Source organism: Mauremys mutica, chromosome 1, assembly GCF_020497125.1.
Source record: "Mauremys mutica isolate MM-2020 ecotype Southern chromosome 1, ASM2049712v1, whole genome shotgun sequence".
In the NCBI taxonomy this organism is placed as follows: Eukaryota; Metazoa; Chordata; order Testudines; family Geoemydidae; genus Mauremys; species Mauremys mutica.
Window position 1 is genome coordinate 262,477,356 of NC_059072.1, and position 17,282 is coordinate 262,494,637.

The following is a 17,282-nucleotide window of genomic DNA, read 5'->3' on the forward strand; positions in this document are numbered from 1 at the left end:
TACACCAAGTCCAAAGTAGCTTAAATTAATTTATGCTGCTTACCTCTCTGTGCCATGGAATTTCCTCACCCCTTCAAGGTGGGATCCAGATTCAGCAGACAGGTAATAACTTAGCAGCACGACTTTTTGCATGAGCCAAATGGTTCATGGAGCTAGGGGAGCTAAAGTGGCTGGCCATCAATACAGAGTTTGCTCAAATTTAGGGAAGAGAATGGTAAACTTTGCCTTCCACGCTAAAGAATTACATGAAACTAGAGGTTTCAATTACCGGGAATAGCAATAATGTTCACAGGGGAGAATCTAGCCCAAAGATTTCTCTCCTCTTATACAAAAAGAATGTTTATTATATAGTGGTGTGGGAGCATCATTACAGTTTAAACATCAACCTTTGTAAATCCTCTAACATTGACACACCAAATTTCAAGGAAATCTGACTAACTCAGGAGGTTGCAGGACAGGATTAATGGCACGAATTTGGAGTCATCCAAGCTAGGAGTTCTGGAGATAAACCCTCCCAAAAAAATGACATTTAAAAAAAAAAGTTTCTAAGTGGGTTTTTTTTTTGCCCAGAGCTAGAAATGAACCTATTGATGAGATATGGATCAAAAATGGTTTCAATATGCAGCATTTTACCCAAGGCAGCGCATGGTACCCACTAAATCTTTGCGGGACCCAAATAGAGAACAACATTAAAGAACATATACATGTTTACACTGTACATGTACCAATACAGAGAAAGAACTAGAGAATTTCCATTCCAACTATTTTTTTATGCTTTAAAGCTCAAATCTTGTATGTGGTCTAACATCCAAATGTTTAAGTGGATTGCTTCATGGAGGTGCAGAGTAGCATTAGTGATCCAAATCTGGGTTCATGACGAAAGGATTCCCAAGTTACAGACCCCCTCCCCTCAAAAAAAATGTACAAGTTGTTTACCTCCTTTTTCAACCCATTTCATCCACAGGGTTCCAGCTAACTCTATTAAAGGGCAAAAAGAGAGGCGTAGGGGGAAAAGGTTGCCCACACCCCCTTTCCTCTACCCTCTTTGAGCAGTGCCTCACTATGCACATAGCACATACTCACAGTGGCTCTTGGCACTAAGATTCAGGAGGTTCCAGATCCTGATGTACACTCACGCACTTAGACATCTCCTCAGAGAGAATAACACATGTAAAATTTAGGGACCACCACTTCACAGCATTTTACAGCTCTCTTACACTTACTCACAGGATGCAATCTCACTTTCATGTAAGCATCATTTAAGCATTAGAATTCTTATGTTCCCCTCGTTGCTGACAATGCCCTTTGTAATAATACTCCTGTGCCCTGCTAATTATACAACATATACACAATTCTACACTGAAATAATGCATACTACAATCCTGAAGGTACACGTGCAGCTCTTCCCTTAGCACTCACACTTCTGGGTGCAAGACATAGATCTCCTCATATCCTAATCACTGCCTTGTCACACATGTCCACCTGTCACAAACACACCTTACTTAGCAGGCCCAACTGCTGCCTCCACCATTTAGTGCAAGTACACCTAACACACTGACTGTGCCTGGAGTATATGCAAATAATTCCAATTGACAACTGCCAGAGGAACAGAGGGAATGTGCCATGGTCAACTGCCTCTCCCTCCCGCCATAGTGTTAGATGGAATCCTGTAGGTGAGAGAATAAGTGGATAATAAAAGGAGGTGAACAGCACACACATTTCGGGAACTGTGGGGTTGGCAGAGTAAAGCTATCGGTGTTAACAGGATAGATTTGCTGAAAGAGGGCAGAGTTAAATATGCATGTGCAGCCTGAACTCTGCAGTTCTTGGTTTTCAGATGTTGGAGGAGTTTTGCTCAACTCAGCATTCTGCAAAAGCACAATATACCACCAATCAACATTAACTCTGCGTTAATATAGGTTTTTTGCCATTGAATTGAGTCACTGGTCAAAATGTTAAGATATCAATTGGCAGCTGATATATATTGTTTGCTCCCAGAGGATCAGAGAAAGTTTTATATTAAAATTGGAGGAAATCAGTTACTTATCAAGAGAAGATGTATTTATATGTTCCCAGATTTATTGAGCAAACAACTAAAAATACATCAAATTTAAGGTTCTAATACCAAAATCAGACTTGGATATGGGACAGAAGTGTTCTTCCCTGTCAAATTAAGTTATTACGGAGTCTAAGATCTGTTATTTCTATATAAGGAGGCAAAGTGTTTATAGACACTGGGTCTCTTTTCCCAGGGACTAAGATGATCGTGTCAAACCACTGGATGATCTCAATTTTAGAAAAAAAAAATCATATTTGCCTGAGTTCTGGCAAATCCTAGATTACCCAGTTATTAACAGTTTATAACATACTTTTTTAAATTAATATAACATTTGGATACCTAAATACATTTTGTTAGTCAAATGGCTACTTAACTCTTGCTGGATTACAATCAAATGCAAAGGATGATCTGGGTATTATTTTTTATACAGAACACTTTTATATGAACAGTTGTCACCCCTACTGTGCTTTGATACACTGCTGGGTTTTTGTCAAGAAAAATTTCCAAATGATGAATTTCTCTTTGACAATCAGAAAGACTGAATACTGTTGGAATATTAAGCGTAGTATCGGAAAGTTCTTCTGATTTATAAATCAGTATCAAAACAAGACAAATTTGGGAATGATCTCTGAAATAAGGCTTATCATAACTAGAGCAACTGACAGTCCCTCTTTGGGAAAATATTGACTTGTGACAGAGGATAAGAAATCATTTTAATCAAATCCTCTCATTTCAAATTTACAATCGAATAAAATTACTTCTCCCTACAATTAAAGTATAAAAAAAAATCCCATATTAAAAACTGCTTTGTACTAAAAAAAATTAAAAAAAAAATTAAGCACTTCTTCCTGTCTACAAGAGATTATATTTGTCAATAAGGCCTAATTTAAAAAAAAAATCATACATAAGATGTTTTAAAAATACAGCTTTGTCTCTATTAGAAGAGGTAAATTCAAGGATCATGTCAGTAGACTGTAAACTCTTCAGGGTAGGGAATCTTGTCTTCCTGTGTATCTGTTCAGCAATTAGCACAATGGGGCTCTAATCCTGATTGGGGCCTTGGCTACCACAATCAAATATGAAAAAAAAACAGCATGCTGCACATACCATCTGAATCACTCTCTTCAAACTGTGATTTCCTTTGTACTCTTGCCTCATCAGGATTTGCTATTTCTGGAGTGACTGAAAGTGGATGCTGTAGCTCAGAAGTATTCTTTTCAGCTTTTGGTAAAACACACTCTACATTTTCAGATTCCCCGTTGTTGGGAATTTCTGTAGTTTCTGAATGAATCATAGCTACCGAAATGGTCTTTGTTGTGGAACTTACTGGTTTCTGCATGCAAATATTCATATTTTCTTGCAGAGAATATGAGTCCACTTTTGAAGTGTAATCTTGTTCGTCTTCTGTCTCTTCTTTACCTATTCTAATGATTTCAACAGAGGAGTCATTTTTAACACATGGCGTGGACACACCTTTAGATACAGGAATTGGGAAAAAATCTGACTGACTTGTTTCTTGCATAAGGACGGTGTTTGTTGAAAGAATTGTAGGTAAAAGTAGCGGCTCTTTTCCATCCTTAATTTTAGGAACCTCATCTTCCTCATCTGAGCTACTAATAAGATTCTTCACTCCTGACATTTCCATTTGTGTTCTATCAGCACTAATGGTAATAACTGCTCTCACATCATCACCACCACCACTTAGAGCTTGCTGAACAGCCTGTAGTGTTCTTGGTGATACATTGTCTTCAGCTATACTGGGGCAGAGAGTGGCTTGGTCCAAATTAGGCTGCCTTTTATCTTCATCCTCTGGCTCCTCTTCCGAGCTGCTTTCTAACATAGCTGCCTGTATAGCAAGCAAAGTTCTGGGAGAAGGTGGTGCTCCAACTGCATTGCTAGCCTTCTCTGTCTTTAACTTTTCAGGTGAAGGTGGTTTGGTATTAGTATTCATTTCATTTTGTATTTTATCAGGTATATTATATTCAGGTCCTGTGGAAGAATGCCCAACTGAAAGAGTTTCTAAGTGGGTACTGGTGGCTTCCTTTACTTGAATACCTGAAAAAGAAAAATATTGCTAAGTTTATTCATATGTAACTCTTCATATATTTTCCTTTTCTGCTATAATGAATTAGATTTAAAATCATAAAAAGTTGGTGGTTGATAACCAAGTCTTACTACTCTATTTCTCTGCAATGTAATAATCTTAGTGTTATAGTTCATTATACTGAAAGTATCAACTACAGTAAACTTTTATACGGCACTTGACCAACCAGTAAGCTCTATAAACTAGCATTTCTGATCTGCACTGAAAGTCCAATTTATAGTGCGGTTGGTGCAGGGCCTGCAGGGCGCTGGAGCGTGGGAGGGGCTGCGGGGCACACTCTGTGAGGGAGCTTGGGGCAGGGGGTTGGGGCACAGGAGGGGCTCAGGATGCCAGATAGAAGGGGCACTCACCTCCGGCGGATCCCTGCAAGTGGCTCCCCATCCCTGCTGTTGCCGGCGGAGGCACGGCCAGGAAGCTCTGCAGGCATGCTGCCTCCGTCCCCCATCCCCGAGTGCTGGCTCTGCAGCTCCCAGCCCATTGGCCGGGAACCACGGCCAATGGGAGCTGCAGGGGTGGGGAGGGGTGGCGGAGCCTGCAGACAGAGGCAGCATACCTGCTTGCAAAGCTGTCTGGCTCCGCCTCTGCCAGGAGCAGCAGGGATGGGGAGCTACTTGCAGGTAGCCACCGGAGGTGAGTGCCTCCCATCCAGCATCCCGAGCCCCCTTCCATACCCTAACCCCCTGTCCTAAGCCCCCTCCTAGAGTCCAGGGCTTTGCAGCCCCTCCCACATCCCTGCCCCACACCCCCACCCCGCACTCCAAACCCCTCCCTCTGAGTTAACTGGCATTTTTAATTTACCAGCACCCTCCATTCCTCCAGTATGCTGGTTAAAAAAAGCTTTTACTGTATATATTTCTGTATATGGAACTCAGATTTCTCAGTAGTAATACACAAGACAGACAGCAATACAGAGTGCCCAAACCCAGTGAGAAATTTCAGGAAGTACAGAGAGAACATTACAATACCTTTTATCAGAATGTAGTGAGAAGTATCTTCAGAGACTACCCTCTTGCTTTCCACTTGTTTCATGAAGCCCCCCTCATTTTCATATTGGGTTTGGATGTGGCCTGAGTCCTGCTGGCTCATCTCTTTTTCCACATTTTCTATGTATCGATTTAGATTGTTTTTTTTAAGCAAACCCTTGAGTTGATATTGTGAGAAGTCATTGGACTCCTTAAAACAAACAAACAAACAAAAAACATAAAAATCCAGGTTAGGGTTGCAGTTAATTCTGGTAAGCTTAATCACATGCTTGTAGGTTATTTTTGTGTTTTTTTATTATGTTTTACCTTAAGAATAAAACAGACTTGCACAGGATGTGCTACTTGATAACATAACTGTTGACAATCACTCTGTTATTAGTCTCTGAAGAGAAACCAAGCAGATGTCCTTAGGCAACCTGTCTGTGCTGGGAAATAGACAGTGAAGGCAGGATACTGTGCAGCTTAGAAATACCAAGGTCAGAAGGGAGAGAGATGCGGGTCTCCCCTGAGAAAGGTAACAGCTGGGGAGCTGGAAGCAATTAGTGGGTGCCCTTGCTGTACCGCTGAAGTGAAATACAGATGCAGTTGTCCTTGAACTGTGACACAGTATTAAATAATTATTTTAAATATACTTAGGAACATTGTTTAAATACACTGATACCTCTCTTACATGACCAGGAAAAAACTGGTCATTTAATAGAGATGGTCCATAACTACAAAACAAATAAAATTATAATGGAACCCACACTGGGGTGATTTAAATGTGGTTGCCTATTACAACATCTACACTGGCAGGTTTCAGTGCCAGCTGCCGGCTAAACAGTCCTATTACACTTCAAAATATAGTTGTGCTCTCAAAAGTGAGCACTGCAGAGTTCCAGCTGTCTCTTAATAACTTTTTACACATTTGCTTAGTTTACAATTTTAAAAAAGAGGTTTCCCAACTTCCAGCTTTGCATGCAATTTGGGATCTGGAAGTGAAGTTGTTTTCTTTCCACCTGACTTATCATAAATAATAAGATTCACTAAGTTCCAATTACAGAATAATTCTGGTGGTGATGCATGAGCCACAATGCAAGAGTGGATTATTATAAAGCAATCTTGGCTCTGCAATTCTAACAGAAGTCAGAAACCAAAACTCTGAATACATACAGAAAGCAAGTTTGTTGAGAACCATTACTCTGACATTTTGTGCAGTCACTTTTCTGACATAGCACCGGGAGTAAGGATTTCTTGATGTGAGATACTAATGCAGTCTTCATCGGCACTAATGGCAGCAGATTCTATCCTACTGGCTTTAAAAAAGCTGATGGATTTTTTAAATTTTACCTCTGGCATTGTCTCAAATAATGTTCTTCGTCGCTTTGTAAACTCCTTTATGTCTGTCAGGATTTCATGTTTCACTTCTGGAGGCAGACTGCTGAAGTCTTCTGATTCAATGTCTACAGAATGAGGATTGTCAAAGAATTCTTCCTGTAAGAAATGAAAGAGAACTTAAAAACACTAATTTCATATGACCAAGGCAACAAACATATATAGAGTAACTCATAACCAAATGGAAAGTCAAATATACAGTATTTAGTCTCTCAAATCAGAAGTTAGTACAGGGGTCGGCAACCTCTGGCGCGCGGCTCGCCAAGGTAAGCACCCTGGCAGAACGGACCAGTTTGTTTATCTGCCACATTGGCAAGTTTGACGGACTGCGGCTCCCATTGGCCGCGGTTCACCGTCCCAGGCCAACAGGGGTGGCGGAAAGCCGCGGCCAGCATATCCCTCAGCCCACAGCGCTTCCCACTGGCCCCACTGGCCTAGGACGGCAAACCGCAGCCAGCGGGAGCCGACGTGGCAGATAAACAAACCCGCCTAACCTGCCGACGTGGCAGATAAACAAACTGGCCCGGCCCACCAGGGTGCTTACCCTGGCGAGCTGCATGCCAGAGGTTGCCGACCCCTGAGTTAATACAACAAGGCTTTTATTTAGGGCTGTCAAGCTGTTAAAAACCATTAATCATGCGATTAAAAACATTGTTAAACAATAATGGAATACCATTTATTTAAATATTTTTGGATGTTTTATACATTTTCAAATATATTGATTTCAATTACAACACAGAATACAAAGTATACCGTGCTCACTTTATATTTATTTTTATTACAAATATTTGCACTTTAAAAAACAAAAATAGTATTTTTCAATTCACCTAACACAAGGACTGTAAAGCAATCTCTATTATGAAAGTTGAACTTACAAACGTACAAAAAAAAAAACCCTCCTGCATTCAAAAAATAAAATAATGTGAAACTTTAAAGCCTACAAGTCCCATCAGTTCTATTTCTTGTTCAGCCACTCAGCCAAACAAGTTTGTTTACATTTGCAGAAGATGCTGCTGCCTGCTTCTTGTTTACAATGTCACCTGAAAGTGAGAACAGGCGTTTGCATGGCACTGTTGTAGCTCACATCACAACATATTTACATGCCAGATGCGCTAAAGTTTCATGTCCCTTGATTCTTCAACCACCATTCCAGAGGACATGCATCCATACTAATGATGAGTTCTGCTTGATAACGATCTAAAGCAATGCAGACTGACATTCATTTTCATCATCTGAGTCAGATGCCATCAGCAGAAGGCTGTCTCTCTTTTTGGGTGGTTTGGGTTCTGTAGTTTCCGCATCAGAGTGTTGCTCTTAAGACTTCTGAAAGTGTGCTCCACACCTTGTTCCGCTCAGATTTTGGAAGGCACTTCAGATTCTTAAATCTTGAGTCTAATGCTATAGCTATCTTTAGAAATCTCACATTGGTACCTTCTTTGCATTTTGTCAAATTTGCAGTGAAAGTGTCCTTACGAAGAACAACATGTGCTGGGTCACCATCAGAGACTGCTATAATGTGAAATACACCTTTACCCCATTATAACACGAATTTGAATATAACACGGTAAGGCAGTGCTCCGGGAGGGGTGGGGCTGCGCACTCCGGCGGATCAAAGCAAGTTCGATATAATGCGGTTTCACCTATAATGCAGTAAGATTTTTTGGCTCCTGAGGACAGTGTTATATAGGATAGAGGTATATATGGCAGAATGCAGGCAAAACAAAGCAGAAGACATACAATTCTCTCTCCAAGGAGTTCAGACACAAATTTATTTAACGCTTTCCCCTCCCGCCCCCCCAAAATGAGCATCATCAGCATGGAAGCAAGTCCTCTGGAATGATGGCCGAAGCATAAAGAGGCATATGAATCTTTAGTGCATCTGGCACGTAAATATCTTGCAACACTAGCTACAACAGTGCCATGCGAATGCCTGTTCTCACTTTCAAGTGACACTGTAGTTAAGAAGTGGCATGACTGTTGAATAAATAACAGTGTAAGCCCAAATATTTATATTTTTTAAAAAAGAAACATTTTCACGCCCTACTAAAAAAAATTCATCTCTTTTCTCTTAATAAAAGTCCAGAAAATGTCATTTGAAAACTTTCCCTATCCTGAAAGTATTTCTATTGCTGTGCCATGATGTTTCTAACCCTAGCAGGTCACAAAATATAGACCTTTAAAACATGGTTGTAACCTAGGATTTTTTTTAATATATAGCTATACTACTGAAAATTAAATACATAGAATTTGAATAGTTGCACATGAGCATTAATATTATCAATGCTTTTAGGTAGCAACAACAACAACAACAACAGAAATGACACTTTAGAAAAACAGTTCTCAATTCTGCAATTAGAACCTGGCAGGGTGGACTCTTGCACCCATGCAGAGCCATTCTGCATATGGATGCAAGAACCTGACTGACCACATCTGACTGCATGATTAGGGCCATAGATAAAAACATTTTCTGCCTTACAGTCTAAATAAGGTAAGACTAGCACACCCAGATAGACAAAGCAGAGCAAAAGCGAGGGTTTAGAATTATTCAATGAAGAGAAGAAGGGAATAGGAAATGCTTGAAGAGAGTGAGCGTGCTGAAAGAGTTCCACTTGTAGGGATAGCATTTGTTGCAGGGACAAAGACAAAAGTTGGAATGAGAGCCAAAGGGAGGAGCAGAGACAACAGGAGTGGGACAAACAAAGGGACATAATGATAAAAGAAGAGGCCCAATTGAGTTAAAGTTTTTGAAATGAATAAATTGTGAATTTTGACAGGAGGGACTCCCAACATCCTCTCATACTTTATTGAGAGAAAGAAAGACTGAAAAGGTACATATACATTTCTTTTAAGTTTTCTGCAGTGTTTTACATAGAGTTAACTCTGAGTAACAAAAATGTATTTTTTCTCTAAATGGTCCAATATTTCATGAATCACTACGTTAGAAAGAAATACTATAAAACACTAGAAAATTGAGTCTCCAGCTCTCCACCAGGAGATAGCACTAATTTCTACATTTTGAAATTAACAAGATATCAGACATTTTAGAAGTTATTGGTCCCTTAGGCAGGCAATCCTATTTTGACACCAGGAATTAAATGTGGTACATCTATACACCCCAAGCAGTATATTTGTTGGTTCTTGTTAAGATTATCCATTTGGAGTGAGTGATTGAAAATTTTCACATTACAAAAGCAGCAAAGAGTCCTGTGGCACCTTATAGATGTTAGTCTATAAGGTGCCACAGGAATCTTTCCTGCTTTTACAGATCCAGACTAACATGGCTACCCCTCTGATACTTGACACAATTACAGAGCTATTCAAATGCAGTTACCTGCAATATTTTCTTTTGGCTCATTCTCTCTTCCCACTCTTTTTCATCTTCGTCTTCTGAACTAAAATTACAAAAGGAAGCTAGGTGGACAAAAAGGAAGCTGTAGGGTTTTTTAAACATATGTATCAATAAAGTTTTTTTATAACAGGCAAAATAGAATTAACCTACTGCTTGCTCATGAACAGGAAAACTAAGAAACTAACTAATCTGAAATGTATAATTAAAAAAAAAAAAAGACAGGCTAGCAGAAAAGATGGAGAGGAATTGGATTGGATAGGATACAAAGATCATCACTAAGGCCATGATTGCCACAGAAGTCACAGAATCTACGAATTCCAGAGACTTCCGTGACACTGGGGCACCGCAGCAGACCCGCCACCACCAGCAGCAGGGCCCCTCAAGCTGCCCAGCCGCCATGGGCAGCAGGGGAACTCTGGAGCTCCCCAGTCACCGTGGGCCCCCCAGCAGCTCCCAATCCTGCAGGGTAGTGGGGGACACCCCCACTCAGCTCCCAGCCACTGCGCAGGGGTGGGGGCCACAGCTCCCAGCTGCTTCATGCAGTGGGGCAGGGTGCTGGACCCGCCTCACTCCCCTTTTTGTCAGAGATATTTTTTAGCAAAAGTCAGGGACAAGTCATGGCTTCCGTGAATTTTTGTTTATTGCCTGTGACCTGTCCATGACTTTTACTGGAAATATCCACGACAAAAATCGAAGCCTTAACCATCACTACTGGGTAATGAGATACTCAGTCAAACCTGAACTAGGTCAGTTGTGACAGTTATTTGGAGGCCTCATTCTGATTTTTAACACAGAAATAGCTACATTAAAAAACTAAAAACATTAACGGTACCCCTGCTGGTTACTCTGATCAAAAAAAAAAGGGCCAACTGAATAGGCCTCGAGACTGATCTAGCCCTCTCATCTTCAGAAGTCACTTCAGATCAGGATGGAGGCAAATGTACAGGTTGGTGCAGGAAAGCTTGCTCTACCAGTCAGTTCCCTATAGATACAAGAGGGCTTCAGTCTCAGGGTTATCAGCCCCGCCTCTTTCATGAAAACAAAGTTAACTCAAAATAAATAGCAGCAAGTAAATACAGTTTCCATCCCATGGAGGAACACTCTAGGACAAAGAGTAGATTTATCAACAATCTCAAAAACAGCATTAAAAACTTTCAATATGGATTTTAACATATCAGACTGAGCTACTTGTCTTAGCATTGCTTACCTCTTTTTTTCTTCCTCTTGTAAAGAAGACAATACATACATATCATCAATTTCTTCTCTTCGAACTTGTGAAATACTGGGCAGTGCTTCATTGCTTAAGAAAAAGTTGGAAGAGTTAATATCTAAGCAAAAACTACCACTGAAACAAGAGGAAAATAATAGTTTTGCCTTTGCCTTTTGCCTGTTAAAGCTGTTTTGATAGCTTGTCTTTTCAGGAAAGTTTTCAAGAGTTTTTCGGTAGTTTTCTTAGAGTCACTGACTGCCAATTCTTTTCTTTGTCTTCGTTTTGCCTGCGAACATGCAATGACTAACATCAGATTTCACTAAAAGGATATTTCTTGTAAATGGAAGATATTTTTCAAATGAATTACTCTTATAATGAGCTGTAAATTGAGACACTGTAGGTGACAGATTTTTTATTTTTATAAAAAAAGAATGGTTTTCATATTAATGGACATGAGCTTTCCATATCATGCCTGCATAAATATCAGAAACTAGATTATTATCTATAAAAGAGCCCAATCCTGCAATCTTTCCTCATTGACTTCCAGTTTTAAAATTGGTATCTTGGAAGCTGCTAGACTTTTCCTCCTCCCTCATGGTTATCACAAATCTGCTATGATCATATACATACATCTGGAACATACAGCATCCCAGAAGGGTTTTTCCTGGGTTTTGAATGGTTTTTTTAAGATTTCCTGCTTTCTAAGAAAAAGAGGAGCAGCAAATCACATAATAGCATCACATTTCCTTGTTTAAATTAATCAAAATTAAATAAAAGTACTTTGAAAAAAAATTAACTTTAGTACTAATCATTTTATAAAAATAGAACAGCTGGATGATCCAGTTTTCTAATAGCCATGCTATATTTCAGAAGAAACACTGCGGGACGTGGCAAGCATTGTTCCCTGTGAGAGATGTGCTGGAATTATTAGATTTTTTTAAAATAATTCCTCATCCCAATCACAAATAAGTTCCAATCTTTTTATAGGGCTTTTTTTTTTCATAATTGCAAAAGTATTAAAACAGGAAAGGATTATGAAATGAAAGTCATCCACTACTAAACTGGATTAGCCCAGGTTCATTATATAGGTACTTGTGAAATTATAACTGACTTCTAATGCATAGTGTACTTCACTTAAACAATTGAGAAGAATGGTGAATTCTTGTTATGCTTAATGTCTGATTTATTTTTTTTAAATAACCTGGTAAACTGCACACAGTCTGCACACTTCCCTGCCACTGCTATCTTCATTCTTCCTCTCCTACTTCCTCTTTTCACAGACTTCTTGTGTCTTGTCTTAATTTAGGGTTCAGTCCTGCAACTGATTCTGTGCAGACAACCCCCTCTACTAGGCCCCATTAACTTCAATGTCCAGGGGTATCCCCATTAAATTAATGGAGATCCCATACAGGGACAAGGTCCACCATACAATGGTTGCCTGATCAGAGGCCACTGATTTGGCTTGCACCGTACCTAGCACAAAGGACCCCAATATTAATGAGATTTCTGCACACATTTGTAGAACCACAGCAGTGATTCACCATGTAAATTATCTTTGTAAACTGAAGATGAAAATGTATCAAAATTTACCAACCCAGACACAAAATCTACTTGCCCACCATTTAGTTTATCATCAAAGTCATTGTGGTAATTATAGATCGGGGTAGGCAACCTAGGAACACATGCCAAAGGCGGCACGCGAGCCGATTTTCAGTGGCCCTCACACTGCCCAGGTTCTGGCCACTGGTCCAGGAGGGCTCTGCATTTTAATTTAATTTTAAATGAAGTTTCTTAAACATTTTAAAAAAAACTTCATTTACTTTACATACAACAATAGTTTAGTTATATATTATAGACTTATGGAAAGAGACCTTCTAAAAAATGTTAAAATGTATTACTGGCACACGAAACCTTAAATTAAAGTGAACAAATGAAGACTCCGCACACCACTTCTGAAAGGTTGCTGCCCCGTTATAGCTTTTACTCACCCATTTAAAAATACACATGCTCAGTCAAGTGAGAAACTAGAATTTTTGAGATTGGTTTAAATATATCAAGTCACTTGCATAAGCACAATAATTAAACATTATAATCTGATCTTTAGACTATAATTATGCATATGTTCATGAGGAAACAATGTATAAGAGGAGCCCTTGTTTCTGTACTTACTGTAGCTCAGGGGTCAGCAACCTCTGGCACGCGGCTCGCCAGGGCAAGCACCCTGGCGGGCCGGGCCAGTTTGTTTATCTGCTGCGTAGTAAGACTGCAGCTCCCACTGGCCGCGGTTCACCCTCCCAGGCCAATAGGGGCAGCGCCTTGGGCTGAGGGATGTGTTGGCCACGGCTTCCCGCCACCCTCATTGGCCTGAGACCGCAGACCGTGGCCAGTGGGAGACGCGGTCCGCCGAACCTGCCGATAAACAAACTGGCCTGGCCCACCAGGGTGCTTACCCTGGCGAGCCGCATGCCAGAGGTTGCCGACCCTTGCTGTAGCTGATTTAAGGCCAATCCTACTCTCACTGACATTAGTGACAGCATTGCTATTCACTACAAAGACGCAGGACTAGGCACCTACTCTATAAACTTTCCTATTGATAAATCTCTATCTTATTTAGAACCAGAAAGAACATAACATAAAATTACTCAAAAAAAGTACAAACCAAAGTTTGCCTCTTAAGTAGTGGTGCCTCCCCATCAAAAACGAAGACAGGCCGGATTCGAAAAAACAACAACTTGCAGAGTCGATGGAACAAAGTGAGTAGGTGAGCATTTTGTATGGTGTTACCATGACGGTCCCTTGCTCCTTTTACTGCTTGATTCAACCAAATGCTAATATCTTGAAGGACAGTTAAGAGAAAAAAAATGTATAGTCTTACAAGCACATTTCATGTTAACCATGCAATGAACAAGCTATATTAAATTTATTTAGGTCTAAATCTTGTCTACTGTTCCAAGCCTAAGTAGCTAGGTTTGTATACAAGAAGTCGCTTGATCCTCCAAGGAATAGCGAAGATGGAAGAGGAAGGAATTCTTAGCACCATACCCAAGAAAAAGAGCAGCAATGGAGTCACTCTGCAACCAATACAACAACCCTCACTGCTCATGTAAGTGAATGAATTGTAATAGCTTCCCAGCTTTCCTCCATGTTAACAAGATGATTTGAACTGATTTTTCCTGACCCAGAAGATAGCTATTAGTTTCCTCTTTTTTTATATTCTAGTTCAAATGACCATCAGTACTGCAGACATCAGATGAGCTTAAGAAATACGGACTCCTATAACCTGTCATTTGTTTGGGTAAGGAATCTATAACAATAAAGGCACAAGTTTAATTATTGTTTGTTATTTATCATCCCTCGATTCCTACATTTTTACTAGTAATCCCTGAAGTCAAACCATGAAGATAACTAAGATTAGTGGTTAGTTTCAATGCCATATATAGGATAATAAAAATAAAACACACAGAATTTTGGCATAACAGAGGTGTCCTATGCATGCTCTGATAAATTTTCAGCCAGTGTATCTGTCTTAAGCAAAACTGTTATAGAATCCCACTCCCTTTGGCCACACATTTAGAGTGCTAAAACAAATATGCTTTGCGACCATGTGTTGATGCTCAGATGATGAATGTGGTATAAGTGGTTTATATAGCATTTATCTATTTATTTATTAAAACAAAAACAAAACAAAACAAAAAAAAACCACCACACACCTCAACCATATCCAAACTAAGTTATACCGGTTTGGCCAGCCAGGTAGGCCAGACCACGCCAGGTTATAAATGAGTTTTTAAAAAAACATCCTAGCCTATGTCTCTTCCTGAGCTAATACAGGGTTTTGAAATTCCTCTCTGTACTGTCAGGCTAAACTGCAGTGTAACTCATTTCAGTCTGAACTATGTCTTAAATATAGAGGCTTAGAATGTGCCTTTGATAACACTGAAAAGCCTTTTATTAATAGACTGCACTTTAATGTGTAGAAAAACTTCAGGAACAGAGCTAGAGTCAATCAGATGCATCATTTCACCTCATCCTCTTTTGGCATGAACCAAAAGTGAAACCCTACATACAGAATGAATTCAGTTCCTTTCAGCTTTTCCGATTAGCACACCCTCTACTGGAACATTTCATTCTACATTTGTGTCTAAGATATAAAGACCAAACCAGTTAAAACACTCCTTGCCACATGATCTTTCCAGTAATAAGATTTCATCTGTCGAACTCACAGGGTCTATACCTGTACCATGCCTAGTCCTAGCAGATTTTTTGGTAAGGTCAATTCAGGATATTTCTGCATCTTTTCACAATGGGACAGATGGACCAGCATGTGTCAGCAACGGTATGTCAACTCAAGGTTTTAAGGATACCAACAGCAAGAATTTTTCCTTCCAAAGTTTCTGGGTTTATAGGTCTTCCAGAGCATTCAAGCAGTTTCCAAAGTCCTTGAACTCCCATTGTTCACCTAGACAAATGACATTTCAGGTAAGATGTGGGAATGCATGACATGGCTGTCAAAAGCATGACTGCAACACCAAATGCATGACGCTTCGTAGCCCTGTCTTTTATATATAGTAAGGGAGCTCCACCTCCAGTAATTCTAGTTCTCAACTATAGCAGTATTGCACAAGGTGATCTCTCAAGGCAAAAAAAAGTGCAGGCCATAAGCAGGCAGTACAGATCTCAAAGCACTGGCAACAGCTCACTGTGAAATACAAGTAAACCCAGGAGTCCTAAATCCTAGGCTAGTGGCAAATGGTTTGAATACTGGAGCATCCTTCCTCTGCTGGCGATGACAAAACATGAATCGTTGTAAAGTCTGCACCAAAGAGAAAAACATGCAACCTTTTGGCCAACTTGAAATAGAAAAGAAAAAAGGAAGGTGAAAGCCGGTTCTCCACTTTAACAGAGCATCAGCAAAACACTGCAATGTTTGGTGGCGTATTTATTTGATCAAAGCCCTCTGATCTCCTCCCCCCACCCCCGATCTTTTTTACAAGTAAGTTTGTTTAAATCCGACCTGACAATTTCCTTTTAGTCTCTTTAAAGATAACAAGAAATGCAAGAACAAAAACCCACCGCCCCTTGACAGTCTAATTGCTGCGGTACAAACCTCCTAACGGGGGAAGCGCGGCTCTGCCACAGCCACTGGCGGGAGGCGGGTGGTGACTATCCAGCCCCTCCCCCCAAATACCCGGTCTCGCTGCCGCCCCGGGCCCGGCTCCGCCCCCAGCAGGGGGAGCGGCTGCCGCGGCCTGGCCTGGCCGCAGGGAGGGTCGGTTCTCAGCCCCCCCCCCGCCCCGGGGCGCGGCGCGGGCTCAGGCTCAGCGCGCCCCGGCCTACGCGCCCCGCCCCCGCTTATACAGCGGCACCATCGCCCCGCGCTGCAGCGCCGGGCCGGGCCGGTTACCGCCGAACCGGCTCCTTCTCCCCCGCGGAACGGGCCGAGCCCCGGCCCCGCAGCAGCCCGGCCTCGCCAGCCGATCGCCGCAGGGAGCATGCGCGGGCGCGGGGCGTGCTGGGAGCTGTAGTTCGCGCTCAACTGAAACTAACCGCTGCCGGGTCACCGCGCGCGCACCCCTCCCCCCCCAATTTTATCCGCCGTTTTATCCCCTTTTCTGGGCCATCCCAAGGGCTAGAAACTTACGTCCCGGTTCTGCCTACAGACACACTTCTGTACCTGCGTAGCGGTACCCTCGCTTGGAGTGAAGCGGGGGGGGGGGGGGGCTGCTGCCCACAGTAATGAAGTCAAGCACGTGCAGAAGCAGGTTCAGGGTTGGGGCCTTTTTTTTTTTAATTGAAACCTGAGATTCTCATGTAATTACTTGACTCCAAGTTTCGGGTATTAACAATAAAACCTGTGGCAAGTCTTCAGATAAAGCGGAGAATTCGCAACACTGCCAAACAGATAAAAGCGGCAACGAGTCCTGCGGCACCTTATGGACTAACACACGATTTGGAGCATGAGCTTTCGTGGGTGAATACCCACTTCGTCGGATGCATGTCTAACACAGATACCCCTCTGATACTTGACACCAAATAGATAAGGGCATGTCAAAATTTGGCTCACAATTTGTGTACTTTTTTTGTGATTGGCTTGTCCCAAACCATGTGTTGTAGGTGTTTCAACTGTCAAGAGAAACTTAAATAAAATGTGTCCTGTGCACTAAAGGCCAAATTCTGATAGATGCTGAGCACTTGCAAGTTAA

General features: G+C 41.2%; 1 protein-coding gene across 1 annotated transcript in view; it reads right to left on the minus strand.

The window, feature by feature from the left end:
• The window catches only part of LOC123358585 (DNA excision repair protein ERCC-5-like), a 68,804-nt gene that overhangs the window by 17,197 nt on the left and 34,325 nt on the right, over positions 1 to 17,282 (minus strand). Inside the window, exons 10-17 of the mRNA XM_045000965.1 lie at positions 15,444 to 15,534; positions 13,739 to 13,914; positions 11,250 to 11,365; positions 11,077 to 11,169; positions 9,852 to 9,912; positions 6,476 to 6,619; positions 5,129 to 5,336; positions 3,167 to 4,114 (exon numbers count right to left, since the gene is read on the minus strand). Coding sequence (XP_044856900.1) covers positions 3,167 to 4,114; positions 5,129 to 5,336; positions 6,476 to 6,619; positions 9,852 to 9,912; positions 11,077 to 11,169; positions 11,250 to 11,365; positions 13,739 to 13,914; positions 15,444 to 15,534 — 1,837 coding nt within the window. The remainder of the gene's footprint in view (positions 1 to 3,166; positions 4,115 to 5,128; positions 5,337 to 6,475; positions 6,620 to 9,851; positions 9,913 to 11,076; positions 11,170 to 11,249; positions 11,366 to 13,738; positions 13,915 to 15,443; positions 15,535 to 17,282) is intronic.